The sequence below is a fragment of the Camarhynchus parvulus genome, chromosome 19 (genome assembly GCF_901933205.1).
Source record: "Camarhynchus parvulus chromosome 19, STF_HiC, whole genome shotgun sequence".
NCBI classification, from domain to species: domain Eukaryota; kingdom Metazoa; phylum Chordata; class Aves; order Passeriformes; family Thraupidae; genus Camarhynchus; species Camarhynchus parvulus.
The window spans coordinates 8,144,828-8,163,562 of NC_044589.1; the positions used below are offsets into that span (position 1 = coordinate 8,144,828).

The window sequence follows — 18,735 nt, forward strand, 5'->3', positions numbered from 1 at the left end:
TTTCCTCCCTCTTTCCAGGTATTTCCCAGCCAAGATCCACTGGACAGAGCAGATTTCAATGCTGTGGAGTACATTAATGCTCTCTTTCCCACTGAGCAAGTAAGTAATGCTCCAAATACTCTCAGGCTTCACTTCCACACTTTTTACTATCAGATTTTATTTCCACCCTTTGGTATCAGGATAACCTGATAGCAAATGACCAAAGCAGTGTTTAAACCTGTACCCAAACCTTTCATTTTAAACACTAGCACAGGAAATGAAGCTTTAACAGTAATCACTTCTGAAATTTGCAGCTCACTGGGTTTGCTGTCATTATGTGGTCTCTTTCCACCCAGAGTGAGTCTTGCTTTGATTTGTAGAAATAAATTAATTTTCTCTGTGGGTGGAGTAAATGTCATAACTTGCTATATATCAATCATTGGTGAGTTCCTGGAGTTTTCAGCCAAATCAGGCAGGTCTTGCCTGTACAATATCACAGGAGTGTTTGAACACAGTTATTTATTTTGAGATTTAAAGAATGAGATTGCTGTGGGCCCACATCCCTGCTTTGTGTTCCCAGCTTCAGCCCCAGGGGGAGTTTTGCATTAACCTCTTGCCAAACAGAGATGTTTCTACAGGTGAATTTTGTGTCTTGAGGCTGCTCCAACATCTCCTATGGCTGAGATCCTCTGCAGCACCCTGGTTTTGCCTTGCAGCTTTCCCCAGTGCTGTGGCTTGGCTTTTTTCCCCTTTGCCAGCAGGGAGGAGCTGTTTCCCCAGCGGTGCCTTCTCTGCATCCCCTTCCAGGCTTGTTTTCTGTGTCTCTGGGCTCTGCAGGGGGGTCTCAGCCCCCAGGCTCTGTCCCCATCCCCAATGCCCACTGGAGGTCACTGTCACACTGTTCTGCTGACAGAGGACAGGGCAGAGCTCAGGGATGGGGGGAGCCTGACCTGTCTTCTCCTGCTCTTTGGGATGTGACAGAGAAGCAGCTGAGTTGTTGTCTCAGCTCCTCCACCTGTAAAACAAAACCATTGCTCTCCTCTTCCCCAACACCCCTGTGTGATGAAGTGTTTGGTATCACATATCCCTCTGAAAAACATCCACCATTTCACTTCCCTCTGATATTTTTTTTCTATTCCAGTCTTTGGCAAACATTGATGAAGTCGTGAACAAGATCAGATTGAAAATAAGGTAAATATTTATATTTCTGCATTTCATTGCATGTCGGGTCTGATTGTCACCAAAGCTTCATAAAATGCTTCAGCTGACAGGATTTAGTTTGTTTAAAAGGCATGGATAGGACCAGCCTCGAGTCTAATAGTGGCACAGAAACAATTATAATTTTTATATTTCACTTCTATTATGTGTCATTCAGGCTGTTTAAGCTGATAGGTTGCAAAGTGCAGCTTTGAAGAACAAGTAAAAACCAAAAAATACCAAATTTTAGTACAGTTTGAAGGCTGAATGAGCAAAATACCCAAAAGACTCAGTTGCTAAGAATTCATTGTTTTTGGGATTGGAATATATTGTAAAAACTCCCACTCTGTATTTTTAAATTGTCATTATTGGTCCTAAAAGTACAAAATAAACACAAGTGTGCATGAAATAATTAAATTTTCTGTGCTGGCTCATACTGCCAACATGAAATGATTGAGACAGCACTTTCACATGTGGGAAGTTGAAATGCAGACAGACAAGGGAGAGCTGACAATATTGCTTAAGGGAACAGGAATGCAAGAAACCCTGGTTAAATTAGGAAATGGATTTTTATTTTTGCAACAAGACTTTGAAATTGTGCAAGATAGTGCTATTGAACAGAGAGAGAGGGGGAAATAATGAGTTTAGCATTGGTAAGAGTATTTTTTTTTGTTGTTTTAAATTGGTTCTGTAGCTCTCAGGACTCCCCCATTTGTTTGGGTCAGGCTCCAAAAGCCTGGGTTTGACACTCTGGGGTTTTTCCTGCAGGAGGTTGGATGACAACATCAGAACTGTGGTGAGGGGACAGACCAACGTGGGACAGGATGGCAGGCAGGTATGTGCAGCCAGCAGTGCCAGGGCCTCTCAGCTTGGCATGTCACCCTGAGGAATGGCTCTGGCAGGCAGAACTCCACTGCTGCTGGTCCTGAGATGGTCCTGTGCCTCTTACACTGATGAGCTGCTCACTCAGCAGCTGCTGTGACCTGCCTCACCCTCTGAAGGGAAGGGAATGAGGAATTGATTTAAAGATCAAAAGCAGGAGGCCTGTGTGCCACTCTGGAGCTGATATAAAGCAAGCAGCACTGAGCAGGTACAAGTACATTTGATCCTGGGTGGGGATCAATACAAGGCTGTTTGTCCTTTTCACTGAGCTGTTTGCTGGGGTGTCCCAAGTTCTGTCGCTGTGCTGATCACTGGCTGCCCCTTCCTCTTGCAGCTCCTCAGGTTTTCACTTGTTTTTTGCCTGGCAGAGGTGTTTGCTGGAGGTTCAGCACTGGTGAGCCGTGTCTGCAGGGGCTGTGGGTGCTCAGCTGATTTTGAGGTGTCACCTGCTTTGGCTCTATTTCCTGTCCTGTTTTAGAGGGCACTGAACCTTGAACCATCAGTCAGGGCTCCTCAGTGACTTCTTAGTACCAGCTTTAACACTGGCATGGGGTAATGCCCCTCTCTATTTCCCACTCCTTGCTGCCACAACATTTAGTATCTAATCCTATTTCTGCCACAGAGCCCTCGAGGCAATTATTTCACCTGCCTATGCTTTTATCTTGCTTTAGAAAAACGTGAGAGCTGCTCACCTGTCCTAGCAGAATTAGTTGAATCATGGATGTCTCAGCAGTGCTGTTAAACTGGGGATGTGCTTGGGATGAGGCTTACCTGGGAGTGGTGCTGCTGTAATTACTGTGCAGGAGTGAGAGCAGCAGTCAGGTGGGGTGGCAATTACAGAAATTGAGGAGGGAGTGGAATCTGGTGCAGTGCTTGGAGAGTTTGGCTGTGGGTTGGAAAGCTGGACCTGTTGTAGCCTTTTGGGCCCATCTGAGAGGATAAATTCTCTGAAATATCACAAAAGAGTGGGATTGAGAAGAGCTGTGGGTGAGAATTGCCTGGGGTGCCTCAGGGCTCGGAGAAAAGGACAAACACAAGCAGTGCCATGATCAGTGCCTGTGGGATAGCAGGAGCATTTCTGTGCTGTGGAGGTTGGCCAGCTTTGCTCAGAGCTCTGTCCTGGGTCTGTGCTTTCTCACTTCCATCCCTTTGAAGTTCTCCAGGGCATGCACAGTGTCGTGCTCTGAAGCCCCAGGAAGGCAGAGCTGTCTGTGCTGCCCTTCCTTCAGTGTGGTTGTACAGGAGCCAGTTAAAATCCTGATTAACTAAAAACCTTCCAGTGTTCACTTGGGTGTCTTTGCAGGGCATGTTTCAAGTGGCTTGGAGCTGCAGTTAATCACAAATATTGCTGTATTTAGCTGTGGATTTTCCTGTTGTCCCTCATTTTGCTGCTTTGCAAAGTAGAAGCAAACTTTCAGACAGATTCCAGAGCTTGCAGTGCATGGGCTGAGGCCAGACAATCTCCCAGGAGCACAGCTGTTGTTTCTTTGAGATCCTAACAAATACTGAAACCATTCAATTATTTAATGTGTTACTTCTCTGGGAAGAAAAACAGATTGATTCTGAACTGCTGTGAGCTTTTTCTTTCTGTGTTTCTAATCCAAGCCCATCATTTCACACCTGCATGTGCACTTTTTTGTGTGAATTGCTGGAACCAGACTGTTGGAGTGGCAGGACTTGGCTGGGTCTTGAAGTTTAAAGCAGTGAAGGAGCATCAGCAAGCTCAGATTTTGGAGATCACAGGGACCTGCAGCAAAAGAGATCTGGGGAACTCCTGAATGGCACTTCAGTTTGAGATAGAATTTTATATTTATCACCCCAAAATCAGAGAAAACCTAGCAGGAACATTTGCTGTTGTTGTCACCCTGCCCTGTGTCCCCTGAGTGTCCTGGGTGCTGTGTGGGGGAGTGAGGCACAGCCTTTTTCACATGACCACCCTGCTGACAGCACATTGTGGGGGTGCAAACCTTGTTTTCCAGCTTCAGCTGCCTGTTCCTATGCTGAAAAGTGCCTTTGTTTTACCAGCATATTCTCAGGGGGAATCAAGGACATTTGGAAATGGTTTTTATAGAGTAAAAGGCTTGACTGCTCCCACTTGGAGAGGAAGGGTTTTATTTTCCAATGCATGGTAAGAAATTGTTTTGAAGCAACTGAAAACAAGGTGCTGTTAAGGCAGGTCAGTTCTGTGCTTGGAAGGGAGTTGCTTTTTTCCTTATTTAGTTTTCCTGGTAATTTGGTCCCACAGCGAAATTAGGTTCTCGTTTCTACTGATCTTCTGTTCTTACTAAATTTGTAGGAAACTTGTATCCTCAAGACCAGTATTTCCCTGCAAAATTGGATTGACACATCCACATGGACTGATAGTGTCATCCTGTGAGCCTCACCCTCAGGCAGCCCAGGATGAAGATCATTATTGCATTTTATCATCATAACCACAACTGCAAACCACCCTTGATCAGGAAGGAAGCAGTTGGCAACCAGCTTTTGCAAGAGGTTTGAAACAAAGCTCAAAGGCAGCCACATCAGTAAATTCAATCTCTGATCTTCTTCCATTTGTAACTCTTACCATCAGAGATGTCTCCTGCCTGTAGTGCACAGAACTTGCAGCATGCTGGCTTTTGGAAAAGTCAGAAATTTTTGGAAAATTCCTGTGTTTTGATTTCCATCCCTTGGCACACTGAGATCCAAGAGGAGCACTGCAATCCATCATCCCTTTGAAAGCATGTGCCATAAATAAAAGTGCATCTGAACTCTGATTTTGTAGCTGCTTGGATTTCAGTGGGAGCTCAGGATCTTGTGTATTTAACTGCAGGGTTGGGCCTGAAAGGTGTTTTTCAAAAACCTCTTCCCATCAGTTATTCTCTCCTAACAAGCCCTGATGCTTTGGCCAGTGTTTGCCAGCATTGCCTGACTGTGTTGTGTTGGAGATGTCCTTGTCTGAGGGGTAAATAAGAGTTTGAATAAACATCCTTTCAGTCTCTGACTTCCTTCCAAGGGAAATACAAACCCTGGATGCAGTGACGGAATCACAAAAAGGTTGTTTAAGTCAAAGCAAGCCAGGAGGGGATTCTTTGCTGAGTCCCTGCCCTGGCTGGTCTGTGCTGGTCCATCCCATGCCCTGGCAGGTGAGGGAACTCAGCCTTGGCTTTTCCATCTCCTGTCAGCCAGAACTGCCCCAAAAATGCTTGGGAATCTTGTGCAGGCACTTAATTCAGTGCTGCTTGAATTACTGGGGTTTATCACCAACCTACCCACACCCTTTTTTAGACACCAGTGATCCAGGCAGCTTCCTAGAAGACAAACTGAAGTTTTCAGCCTTGCCAGCCTGGGATTTTTTTGGAGGAGAAGGAGTTATTTACCCACTGAGCTCAGCAAAGAGCTTTTCAAAGCTGTCTTGTGGAGGAGCCTTGTTGAGAGCTGCACCTTCCCAGCCGTCCAGGAGAGGGGAGCCCAGCCTTGGTTTTGAGAGCAGGATAACGTTTTCAGAGGAATCTAAATCCCAGTCTGAGCCACTGGGGAATATGGAGTGTGCAGCTATGGAAATGTGCTCTCTGTGCTCCTTGAGGGAAAGGAGACCTTAGGGATGGGAAGTCCAAAATCCTGATTGCAGATCCAGCTGTGATGGAGTCTCCTGTCCTGTCTGGCTGGGATGATGGTTGGGATAACACTTCTGTGCCCCCCTGCCTATTGAACAGGGCTTTGAGCTGAGTTGAGCTGAGTTGTAGGTATGAGAAGGCATTTCAGTAAGAAATTTTCATGTGAAAAGAGTTTTTTTTTTTTGTCTATCAGCTTTTAAACTGTTCCCCAAACATTCTTGCTCATGTACACATGTGGATAACTTAGCAGCGAGGTGTTTGAAAAACCAGATTCTGAGTCTAAAAATAAAGGCCATCAAATAGATGTGGCCCCAAAAGAGTTATTTAAGCAGCTCTAAAGGCAGGAATGCTCCCTTCCCCACAAAGCATAACGTTTCCCAGTTCAAAGCATCTGCCTTCTTGAAATTTTGCCCTAGAATTTCCTCCAAATGCAAAAGCCTTAAAATAGTCTGGCTCATTTGGCTTCCCCTTCCTGGTGCGATATTTCAGTAAAATCTGCAGACAATGCCCCGAACCTCAGAAATTATCTCACTAATGATCCTTTTATGGGAGGAAACAACAGCCGTGGGTGGAACATTCCTCTGCAGGGTGTAACAAAATTTTCCTTGGGAGTCCCAGACTTGGATTATTTTGGATGCCTTGGGAGAGGCTGGGAATGCAGGAGCTGCTGTGCTTCAGTTGTAACAGTTTCTAAGGAGCCAGTGCTACGCAGATTTTTCCTCTGGAAGGTTTTTTTTTTTCCCTCAGAGCTGCTGCTGCTGCTGAACTGGAGTGTGGGCTGACCTTGCTGAGAGCTGCAGCCCAGTTGTGGCATAATTTCCTCTGTGCCCTAGGGTGCAGTATAAAAAGTTCCCATAGATTTTTCCAGGGAGCATTGAGCGCTCTCCCTATGGTTGGATGTGTCACTCCTCAGTTGTGTTTATTGCTGGAGCTTCTGCATGGGCTGGCTGTAATTTTTCTGACAGTTGCTGACATGCCTTTACTGGTTGTTTGGCTGAAGCTGCTTCACCTATCAGGCTTTTGTCCTTGTAATAAGTAGCCTCTGAATTTACTGGTGGTTTAACCCTTGGCAGTGTCCGTGCAACCAGAGTGAGTAAGGGTGAGGTGGGTTCAGCTGAAATCCATTTTAGAAAGAATCAAGAGCCCCAGAGGAGTCCCAAGATCCCAAATGGGTTTGTGGCTTGATAGTTTGAATCTAAATAAAACCCAACAAACTTTTCTGTTATCTCTGATCCATCTTTCCCTGCCTGCCCTGTGCACACAGTGTGTGTAAGTGACTGAAGTTGCATCAAACAAGGGCTGTGTTTCAAAGAAAAATGTGGTTTATTGCTTAATGTGTCTGATTCTGTTCGGGTCTGGCTCAATTAGCGCTAGAACAAAATGAAGTGTTAACTGGAAGTGCAAATGGATGTGCCTGGGCTGGGAAAAGCTTTGGATGTTTCTCATGGCTGAGGATACAGGCTGATAACTTGGATTGCTTTGCTTGGCTCCTTCTGTGTTTTGCTCCATGAAAACAGTGATATCTATTTTCTTTCTCATAACTCCAGCAGTACAAGCAAAGGGATGGCAGCTGCTGTGGTCAAATAATAGGAATAGATCCTTGCTGCCCGGACAGTTCACTTGGCCATCCCATCTTTTGGTCAGCCAGGGCTGTCCTCTCTCCTGGCATGTAAAAATGAACATCTGGGCTCTGCAGCTGTGGGGAGACTCTGCCTGCCCTGCCCTGGGTGTGCTGCAGTGTCTGGCAGTGTTTGAGCCTGTGGGAGGAGGAGGAGGCTGTGTCTGGCAGAGAAGAATGCCCACAGGTTGTGGGTTTGACAAGGTCATAGCTGGAAATATGTGAAATACTCCCTTGGTTTTTCTTTTCTTTAAATAGAGATCAGGAAACACTTTGCAGAATCAATAGAGGGAGGAAGGAGGAGATGAAGATGGAGAGGGATGCAGGTGCTGCACAGGGCAGTGGGGTCCTCTGCTGTGACCGTGTTCACAGGGGTCTGAGGATCAGGGAAGAGACGAGAATGTTGACTCCATGTTTCAGAAGGCTTGATTTATTATTTCATGATATATATTATATTAAAACTATACTAAAAGAATAGAAGAAAGGATTTCATCGGAAGGCTAGCTAAGAATAAAAAAAAATGATAACAAAGGCTGGTGTCTGACTGAGACAGTCCGGGACAGCTGGGCTGTGATTGGCCATTAATTAGAAACAACCACACGAGACCAATCACAGATGCACCTGTTGCATTCCACAGCAGCTGATAACCATTGTTTACATTTTGTTCCTGAGACCTCTCAGCTTCTCCGGAGGAAAAATCCTAAGGAAAGGATTTTTCATAAAACGTGTCTGTGACATTCTGCTGCTTTTCTGAGCAGTGTCCTGAGCCCCAGGGCAGCTGCTGGGGGTGTCACCACAGTCCCCTCCAGCTTTGTGAGGGCTGGGTGCAGGAGGGTCAGCCTGGCAGGAAGGGAGGTGCTTTTGTGCTCTGTGTGTATAAACCTCCTCAAGAAGCTGCTCTGTTGCTTCACCCTCCCTCCTTTACCTCCACCTCCTTGTGTGGAGGTGACTTTTCTGACTGCAGGTTGTGTTTCCTGCTGAACTGAGGCACCCAGTGCCTGCACATCTCCTACCCCAGGCACTTCCCTGCCATTTATTTGTTTATTTAAACATGTGCTCACTTCCAGCCATCAAATTCCAGAGCTGCTTCCTTGGCCCCAGTGCCCAGGTTTGGCTCACGTGGGAGGTGTTGATGCTGCTGAGACAGCACTGGCTGTCATAATCTCTTAATAAATAATTAAACCTAAGTCTCTGAAATATTTGGGGACTATTTTGTGTCACAATCCCTGGTGTTGTAAGCACCATCTTTCAGTTGTATTCATTCTCTCCTGCCTGGGTAAGCTTTATCACCTGGATTTTTATGAATGGGTCATTATTCTGAAATGTGAGCATATGAAATGTGACTAGTGTTAGATTTCAATACCTTTTTAAGATAGTGAATGGATTGGGGTTAAATATGGGGTTTGAAGCTGTGTGACCTCGTATATTTTATAAAAAGTCATGCCACGGATCCTGTAAGGCTCCAGCTGAGTGATTAAAGTCCCATAATGTTCTTTTGTAACCCATGAATAATAAGCAGGAGCTGAGCTGCCAAAATGAATCAAAAGTGAGTTTCATTCAGAGTCATTTCCCTAGTGAATTGTGACAGCTGGACAATGTCCTTCCCTTGTAGTGACACTGAGCTTTTTCTAGCCCAGAACACGTTCACTGAACAAGGTTTCAGGTGAATGGCATGCCAGGAAGAGCTGGTGCTGTTTATTCTCATGCTGGCACAACTTTTGCCATCTGCTGCAAGGCAGGAGCAAATCTGAGCTTGACCTTGCCTTGTGCTTGAGCTCAGGGGCTGTTCCTGTCCTGCAGCCTGAGCCTGGGGATGGGGTTGTGCTTGTGCTGGCAAGAGGAAGGTGCTGGTGCTGTTGGAGGCACTGCAAGCTGCAAACTGTGACCAGTCCTGTGTGGCTTTGATGCCAACAAAGCAAGAAATCCAGCCTGAAAATAGAATTCCAGACAGGCAGGAGATTGTGTCTTATTGTGGATATTTAAAATTCTTTTTTCTCCCCTTTTTTTGGTCTTGTTTTTGGTTGTTGTTGCCTCACATTTTTGGTGTGTGATCATGTTTATTCCAGCTGTGTTGCATCCATGCTTACAGCAGGTAAGCTGACAGGAATTCCACTTGGAAATCCCTCCTTGCAGGGTTCCTGGTGTGTCTGTCCTTTCCCCCCATTTCTGTTTGACTTTAAACTCTTAACCTGTGCTGATTTTGACTGGGGCAGAGAAAGAACCCCATACTTGTGATGAAAATTAACTCTATCCCAACCCAAACCAGTGCTTGAACCTGGATAAGAATTCCTCTTGCAAAAACCTGATGTAACCTGAGTGGTTGCTAAACTTACCCTCCACAGAAGTCAAGCTCTGATATTGCAGATGTGGCTCTGATGTTGCAGATGTGGCTCTGATATTGCAGATGTAGCTCTGAAATGTGGCTCTGATATTTCAGATGTGGCTCTGGAATTGCAGATGTGACTCTGGAATTGCAGATGTGGCTCTGAAGTTCCAGATGTGGCTCTGAAGTTGCAGATGTGGCTCTGGAATTGCAGATGTGGCTCTGATGTTGCAGATGTGGCTCTGATATTGCAGATGTAGCTCTGAAATGTGGCTCTGATATTTCAGATGTGGCTCTGGAATTGCAGATGTGACTCTGGAATTGCAGATGTGGCTCTGAAGTTGCAGATGTGGCTCTGGAATTGCAGATGTGGCTCTGATGTTGCAGATGTGGCTCTGATATTGCAGATGTAGCTCTGAAATGTGGCTCTGATATTTCAGATGTGGGTCTGGAATTGCAGATGTGACTCTGGAATTGCAGATGTGGCTCTGATGTTGCAGATGTGGCTCTGATATTGCAGATGTAGCTCTGAAATGTGGCTCTGATATTTCAGATGTGGCTCTGGAATTGCAGATGTGACTCTGGAATTGCAGATGTGGCTCTGATGTTGCAGATGTGGCTCTGATATTGCAGATGTAGCTCTGAAATGTGGCTCTGATATTTCAGATGTGGCTCTGGAATTGCAGATGTGGCTCTGGAATTGCAGATGTGGCTCTGGAATTGCAGATGTGGCTCTGAAATTGCAAATATCACCGACTGCAGTGTGCAAACACCTCAGCACATAAATCAGCTGGAGTCCCTCAGTCATTTGCAGCCTTCCCAAATAAATTGAGTGTGTTTTCCCTCTGATCAAGCACAGGATGGAGGGAGGGTGAGCAGCATTGCCAGGGGCTCTGGGTTCTCCAAGGTGTGTGCTGGGCACAGGGAGGTGCAGCAAACACCTGCAATCAGGGTGTCAACACCAACAGGAGGGCAGAGCCTCAGCTTGGCTATCCTGACACAGATAAGGAGAATAATGAGTGGCTGCAGAGATTTTGCTACACGATAATAGTGTTTAATTTTGGGTGTGGGGCAAGGCTGTGGCTGCTCACCTGCCACGTGAGGAAGCTGTAGTAACCTGCAGGTGATGGTGAAGCTGTAGTAACCTGCCATGAGGTTATATATATATTTATAAATACTTTTAAGTACATTTATATTATTTATAATACATTTATAGAATACATTTATAGTATTTATACTATATTGGGCCAAGAAGCTCCCAGTGCTCTGGTTTAAAACCATTTCTTCCCAAATCCTTGCCATCCCCCAAATGCAAAAGCTGCACCACCAGCATCAACCTTTCTTTTTTTATTTTAAAATTTTTATTTTTTAACCCTTTTATTTTCAGTTCTCATTATAAATATTACCAGGAGGTAATGATGAAGCTGTACTAACCTGCCATGTGTTGATGGTGAAGCTGTAATAACCTCCCATGAAACCCAAGCCTGATGAAGCTCCAGAGGCTTTATTTTTTTATGTTGTGCAATGCCCACAACTAACATTTAAATGGCCACACTGCCCTGGTGCAGGTTAGGCCCTGTAAAACTCATGTAAAATTACTCACAGGAGTAGGGCCACCCAAACCTCTGTCACAGCACTTCAGCACCTTGCTCATAGTGCAGACACCCCTGGGTGATGCTGTAAAGTCTGGGGATGTGCAGACACCCCTGTGCAGTAAAATCTGACAGCTCACAGAGGTGCTGGACCAGCCCAGGGTGCAGTTCAGGAATTAAGCTGCAAGGTTTTGGCCAGAACTACCTGGAAATCAGCTGTCACTTCACCCCTTGTGTCTGTCAGTGTTTGTGCAGCTGTGGAGAACGTGGGGTTTGATTTCTAAGCATGATTTGGGGTTAAGTGAAGGGGCAGTTCCAGCAATTTTAAGCTTTGTGCAGTGTTGGATGTAATCTGCTGATAGAAAGTGTCCTGTGCAGCCTGAGTGGTTGGGATTGGAGCTGATGACACAAAACTCTCTTCTTCAGTGACAATTGCAGTAGTTATGTACTATTTGCTCAACTGCCAGGGTAGAAATGTGCTAAAATCAAACCCCAGGGTGATGAGCCCTTCAGGTTTGCCTGCTCAGGGAAATCAGCTGGCACTGTCCTGTGCTGAGAGAAGCCCAGGCTTGAGCTTGCAGTGGTTAAAACTTGAGGATTTTCTCTCAGATGAAATCAGTCTGAGAATCAAAGTAAATTTCCAGCCTTCCCCAATCTGGAGGGACTCGTTTGTATGAGGTTTCAGCAGCAGAAAATGTGAGGCTGGTTCCAGTGTGAGAGGGTTGCTTTGAAATCTCCACAGCTGAGGCTCCTCAGAGAATTGGGGATGGGAACTTTATTTTTAGTCGTGGTCTAGATTTTCATTGATCTGGGCTGGAAGTGTGGCAGCAAATGAAAGAAGCATTAACACTGAGAATTCAAGAGCAGGGACCAGGCCAGGAGCATTAAATTCTCAGCATCATGACCACAGCCCTATTTGTAACATTAAAAATACATTTGGATGCTGTGAATTTGGCAGATGTCAAGTGTCTATAAAACACTTGGTAGAGGGCAGCTTTCTGATGTGAATAACAACGTTCAATTGAGCTATATATTGGCTAGAATCAAATAAAAATAACATGTTCCTAGCACAACACCAGCAAGCAAATAGAAACCATGGAGGTATTTTAACCATTACTGAGGGAAAAAAAAAAACAGTGTTAGTTCAGTTAATCCCCAAGCAAGGAAACTTCATCTGAAAATTTGCTTTTTCTCTGACTTCACTTGACATTTTCTAGTAACACACAGGCCTCTTAATTCCTATTTGCATATTTCCTGGTACTGAAGTATTTTCTTGCACAAGATTCCTGATGGGATGCATAGAGAGGTATTTAGAAATTAACACACCCACTAATGAGCTGCTGGTTGATGGGGTGATGTGACAGCTCTGTACCTGGGCTGGAGGAGGAGGAGGCTGTGTCCATCTGCAGCACTGCAGGGATTTGGAGAGACTGACTGTAATTCACTGGGCTGGTTTTTTTTGGCTGGAAGAATTGTTGCTAACGCTGTTTTTGTGTGTATGAATGTCAGCCTGGTACTGTAAGTCACTGGAACATAACCTTTTAAAGAATGCATCACTTCCAAATTTAACAAACAAGTCACAGTCTGGTCCCACCTCTCGCTTGGGTTATTTTCTTCCCTCCTTTTGCTGCTTGGAAGATCTGGTGTGAAGAGGTGACACAAGGAATGATGTGTGGTCTGACCTCAGGAGCTGCTTGGGACAATGCCAAGGAAAGCAATTTTTGAGGCAGTCTCTCAGTGATTCATGGTTTACCTCTGCTCCCTATTGTTTTACGCCGCTGCCTTTGGAGTCTTTTGCTGTCACATCTCAAGGTGAAGGAGGTTGCAGAGCTGTGGCTGATTCATGGGCTGTGTTTTTCCCTTCAGCTTTGGAGAATTTGGCAAACAGCAGAGCTGCTCTCTGGCTGCCCAGCTTACCTGAGCTCAGGCTGTGAGCTGGAGTTGAGTTTTCCACCTGCTGTGTGGGGTGTCTCAGCTTTCTGCTGTGAGCACAGGAGCTCCCACTGTATGAATACAGGCTGGAAAACAGGGATGGCTGAAAAAACACAGTGGCCTTAAGCTGGGCAGTTTAACACCCTTGTGGGTTCCTCTCCATGAATTATTTTGGGAACTCACTTCTGCAGGGCAGCCCTGGAAGCAGGACAGGCCACATCCCCTCCTTGCCTCCTGCACCCAGGATGTGTCAGACACACTAAACCACAGGAGGAGGAATGTGATCCCTGGCTTGTACCAAGCACTCTGTGGCTGGAGCCGCTCCCCCCATGGCTGCTCCTGCCAAATTTACTAATTTAGCTGGTCTTTGCTAAATTTACACTGCTCGGAGCAGTTGGGAAGCCTGGGGTCAAACATGAGGGAAAAAGTTTGGACGCTGCTGAGCCCTCTCCATCCCCACCGTGGTTCTCAGCTGGTGCTGGCACTCAGAGGTTGCACAAAGTTGAATAAATAATTCTGATGGGTTAATTGTAGCTTGCAGGCTCAGCTGTTGATTAGAGTCATATGGTGTTTTTCCAGCGTGTCACAACCTTGTTTTCAACATCCTCGTTTCGTATAACCACAACAGATGATGTCTCCAGTCTCTTTATTTCTTCCCTGCTCCTCTGCCCCCAGAATGAACTGCAGGAAATGCAATAACTTCGCTCCTGGTTGCTGTTTGGGGTGTGTGCATTTCCATGTTTCCCAGTTGCACTGATGAGGAAAGCAATAAATGAGTGAGGCAAGGTGAAGGCAGTGCTGGGGCACAGCTGGGAGAGCACTGCCTGTCATCCATCATGGCAATAAAAGCAATTCCTGGCCTCTTGATACTGTTTTTCCCTAGAATTTCTGTCCAAAAGAAACCTATTAATAAAATAGTAACAAAATCAGGAAGAAAATGCTTTTAAAATTCATGATTCATCCTTGTAGAAGGAGCAGAGTGTGAAGGGACATGCATTTTTTCCTTCATCGTGGCTGTGGTTTCCCCTCTCTTTTTACAGCTGAAAGAACAGTCATTAGTTACATTAATAAACTTCTGTGTTGCACCTTGAGCAATTAGACCTACTTTCATGCCCTAGATGTTGGTTTCTTATCCCCTAATAACACTATTTATTAAAGATGAGGTGTTTTCTTATATTTGAAATTTGTTTTTCTATTTGCTTTACTCTGTCTTTATAGTAATTGGGAAGGTGATGGTTTTCTTTCATTATTGGTGAATTTTCTTTATTTGTTTATTGGTTAATTTTCTTTATTTGTTTCCTCTACACACAGTATTTTACTCTCAGGTGCTATGGTTAGAGTGTACAGCAAAAAAAGTTTAATTTATTTATTTGAATTATCTTCTGTTTCTTCTTAATGGTACATATGCATGAAATAACATTTTTTATCCAGTTCTGAACTTCACAGATCTGTCTGATAGGGTCCCCCTGACTTTAAAAAAAAATAGATTTTCACACAGTGTTACTTTCAGCAAATGTTTGAAGAAATGTTTTCACCTTTAAATGTAAATTATACAAATGATACATTCATTATATCAATATATATAGATTATATCATGAATTGGTGTGTTCTGACTCATGTAAGGAATATGCAGCTCTTTTTTTAGTAGAATAGATAAAGATTTATGTCTTAATGTCCGAGCAAATATTTGGAAGGAAGTTTTAAAGAATGAAACAATTGTTGATGAGCAATTCTGATTTACTCGAATTTGCAGTTGAGTTCCCTGTGTGGTTTTTTATTAAATTTTTAGCAGTTATGGAAATGTTTTCCCTTTTTTGAGGGATGAGATGCAGGGCTGGAACAGAAGAGCAGCTGCTGTTTGGTCTCTCCCCCATCCCAGCCACATTTCTCTCAGCAGCAGGAGACCACAATTCCTTAATTCATCAGATGGGGCAGAGCACACATTGTCTCATTTGTGTTTTTCCAGAGTTTTTAAGGAGGTGAAAGTGTCAGAACCAGGTGATGGCACCAGTTTGCCTCATTTTTGGCAGTTTTCAGTGCTCAGGGACAGAATCCCATTTTTCTCTGCTCAGTTAATGCTGAAGCAAAGGGAAGCAGCAATTGGCATCTGTAAAGAATTTCAGGCTGAATCTTGAATTTTATACAGACCTATCCAAAGCTCAGACCATACAAAACAGTTGCTGCTTGCTTAGTAATTTAATTATTAATTATTAATTACATTACAGAGTAATGTGCTGCAGGCCTGAGCACAGAGACAGAGCTAAATATGTTGAAAAGAGCATTCTTTGCTCCTTTGCTTTGCACTTAATCCACAAGCCTTTAAATGGAGGAGAAAATTTAATTCTCAAAAGAGTTGGAGAGGCTGCTGGGGGCTGTTCAGCCCTGCAGCACATTTTTGTGTGTTCATGTCCCTCAGTGAACATCTGTGACACCAATCCAGAAAGTGTTAACTTTCACATGATTCAGAAAATTTTTCAGAGGAGACTTTCCTTCCCCCCCTCCTCTGGAAAATGAATTATAAACCATCTCCAGCTTTTATACTTTTATTATAACCCAGCTATATTCCAGCAAAAGCTCCTGGCAGATAGTTTCCTCATCCATTTCCAAATGAAGATGTGTTAAATTTATTTGCTGAAGGAACTTGTAGCTTGTGCTGTAACCTTGGTCATGGGACTGGATATAAAAGCAGAGGGATAGAAGCCCACTTAACAGCAGGGAACAAAGTGGAGCTGGAAATGTTATCAGGCTGGGAAGGCAGAACGTGTAGAATTACTGCAGAAGGCAGATTTTGGCCCTGTGATTTTGGATTTTGGATTTTGGACATGTGGCTTCCTTTGCTGCATCCACGTGTGCTTCACACTGCTGCTCTGAGCTCAGGCTGTGCCATGGTTGGATAAATAAAAGGGACAAGGTGCCTCAAGAAAATAGCACTTAAATCCTATTTTAAATATTAAAAATATTTTTTAATCCTGTTAAATGGTGAGAGCCATTTCCTGGGCTCCATCTCTTTACCTGTGCTTAGAAAGAGCCATTCCTCCTGCAGGTGTGTGGGAGGCTGAGCTGCCCATTCCAAAGGAATCAGCATCATGTTTTCCACCAGGATAATGTCCTGCTAATTCAGCAAGGGGGTTTGGGCAAGCACTCAGTGCTCTATATGTGTGGTTTTTATTTATAATTAATGATGAGCATAGAGGTCTTGTGGAAGTTTCATTTTTCTGCTCTAAACATCTGTTGATCAGGAGTAAGTTCTACCTATTTTTCCACACTTAGTATGTCAAAATATATTCCAGTAACCTTAAAGAGCTGCTTTCATAAAATATCTTGATGAAATTTTGCCAAATCATTATTGTCAAGTGGATACTGAAGCCCTGGCCCACTCAGGTTCAATATTCCAACGTGGTACATTGACTTTTGTTGTGCTGCTAATATTTTCTTTGTAAGAAAGCTGCTCCCCTCCAGTGCCCCAGGCCCAGGGAGTGTTAAGAGCAACTGTGTATTTCTTAGAAAGGTGAAAACTGGATGCACATTTTCTTTCCACTCTGACCTTGTTTCTTTTCCAGGCCCTGGAAGAAGCCCAGAAAGCCATTCAACAGCTCTTTGGTAAAATTAAGGATATTAAAGACAAGGCTGAAAAATCTGAACAAATGGTGAGCAGCACTTTCTTTCTGGCCTTTGAAAGGGAGGGGACACTGACTTTTCCTGGCAGTAACATTTTTGTCCTTGGTCCTGGCTGGTTGGTAATTTCCTGTGTTGAACCTGTGGTGTCCACTGGGCTGCTGAGCTGACAGTCCCAAAGAAGAGAGAGTGGCTTCTTATCTCCTGAAAATTCCATTGCTGGGGCTTGATATTCAACCAGAATCCTTTTTCATTCCCCAGGTGAAGGAAATCACCAGGGATATCAAGCAGCTGGACCATGCCAAGCGTCACCTGACCACCTCCATCACCACCCTCAACCACCTCCACATGCTGGCAGGGGGGGTAGATTCTCTGGAGTAAGTCTGGGGATTCTTGGTGTGAAGTTTGTGCGGTGTTCTTTATGGCTCTGGCACAGCCTGCCTGGTTTTTTGGAGGGAATTTTGCTCCCAAGTCTGGATTTCTGCTGGCAGGTCTGTGTTGCTCTGACTGACCCCCAGCCTGTGTTGTTGTGTTTAATAATTTGCAGCATTGATTGCTTGTATTGCTCTGTTGATTCTTGGTGATAAGGAATGAGTCTGGCTTCATTAAGGAATCCTCATTAGGGATGTGCTCTTGGGAATTTAGGAGGATTTTTGTCACTCTTGTATCTAAAACTGCAATGAGTTTTGGTAAAGGTCAGCTCTAATTTTCACGAGTTTAAGGAAACCTTGCAGCTTATACCGTGTGTAAATTGGGGGTTAAATATTTCTAATAGTCCATTTTGGTTTTTTTAACATGCTTGAGGAACGCACAATCTAGGAAAATACAGTTTTTTTACATGTTGCATCTGTGAAGTTGCACAGCCTGTTCTTGGTTTGTAGCAAATCGTGCACGAACGCCGGGTCGTGAAATGCTGAGAATTAAATTTTACTTAGCCTGCTGTCTCCACTGGAATGATCCTAAAGGATGATATAAAAATAAATTAACTTGATTTTCTTTTTTTTCCCCTGTCAGTTCCCTGTGAAAGTTATTAACAGAGAAGTCAAGGCTAATGGCTTTTCAGCATCCTTCTCCTCCAGAGAAGCTTTAACTCACACTTTGTGTGTGATGACGAATGGCTTCACTCAGGTCATTACAGTGAAATAACATTTACTGCCTCCAGACCCATACTGGGAAGTGGATGCATTCAGTAGTTTACATGTTCTTTGCCAAGTGTTGCTTTGACATTTATGGGTTTTTTTGAGGCATTGTTAGATTTGTGCCAGATTGGTTTATTTTAGCGTTGCTTAAGTGAAATTTTAATGCAGCGTTGGAATGTTAATGAAGAGCTGTGTGTTTTAGAAAAATAAATGTCAATAGGGACCAGTGTGACCCAGTAGGGATGAAGTAACCTGTGGAATTACCACCCAGGACTTTCTTTGAATCTGCCTTTGTAAATCTTTAATTTCCTCTGCAGGGCTATGACCAGGAGGAGACAATATGGGGAAGTTGCCAACCTTCTGCAAGGTGTGGTGAATGTGTTGGAGCACTTCAACAAATACATGGGGATCCCTCAGATTCGACAGCTCTCTGAAAGGTAAAAGGTTCAAACCCTGAGCACTCCCTTTCCTGCTGGGGAGGAAGGGTTAGGAAATGTCTTAGGCAGGTTCAGAGTCTCAAGGATGTGAATCCTGCACATGGTCCTTGGAGCTTCCTTACAGCCAAAACAAACAGGTTAGAACTGGACAGAGTTTGCCCAAATCTGGAGCAGCCCATTCTGTTCAGTAGCAGTAATTAGAGTGGCTGTAACTCACTCTGTGCTTTTTATTGACTGGTTTTTCATTTTCTCACCTGCAGGAGCCTGTGGAAGTGCAGGTTGCTGTGTGTGATGGTCACAGGGCAGGTGTTTGTGGTGAGCCCTGAGGTGATGCTCTCTCCTGCTCTGTTCAGCTCAGTGATGGAGCTCAGCAGCCTGGCATGAGGCACAAATCTGCCCATGCACTTGGTGATGTCTGTGCCTCA

General features: G+C 44.4%; 1 protein-coding gene across 1 annotated transcript in view; it reads left to right on the forward strand.

The window, feature by feature from the left end:
* Positions 1-18,735, forward strand: part of VPS53 (VPS53 subunit of GARP complex) — a 64,645-nt gene that overhangs the window by 2,561 nt on the left and 43,349 nt on the right. Inside the window, exons 2-7 of the mRNA XM_030962730.1 lie at positions 19-99; positions 1,121-1,170; positions 1,945-2,011; positions 16,680-16,766; positions 16,996-17,111; positions 18,191-18,310. Coding sequence (XP_030818590.1) covers positions 19-99; positions 1,121-1,170; positions 1,945-2,011; positions 16,680-16,766; positions 16,996-17,111; positions 18,191-18,310 — 521 coding nt within the window. The remainder of the gene's footprint in view (positions 1-18; positions 100-1,120; positions 1,171-1,944; positions 2,012-16,679; positions 16,767-16,995; positions 17,112-18,190; positions 18,311-18,735) is intronic.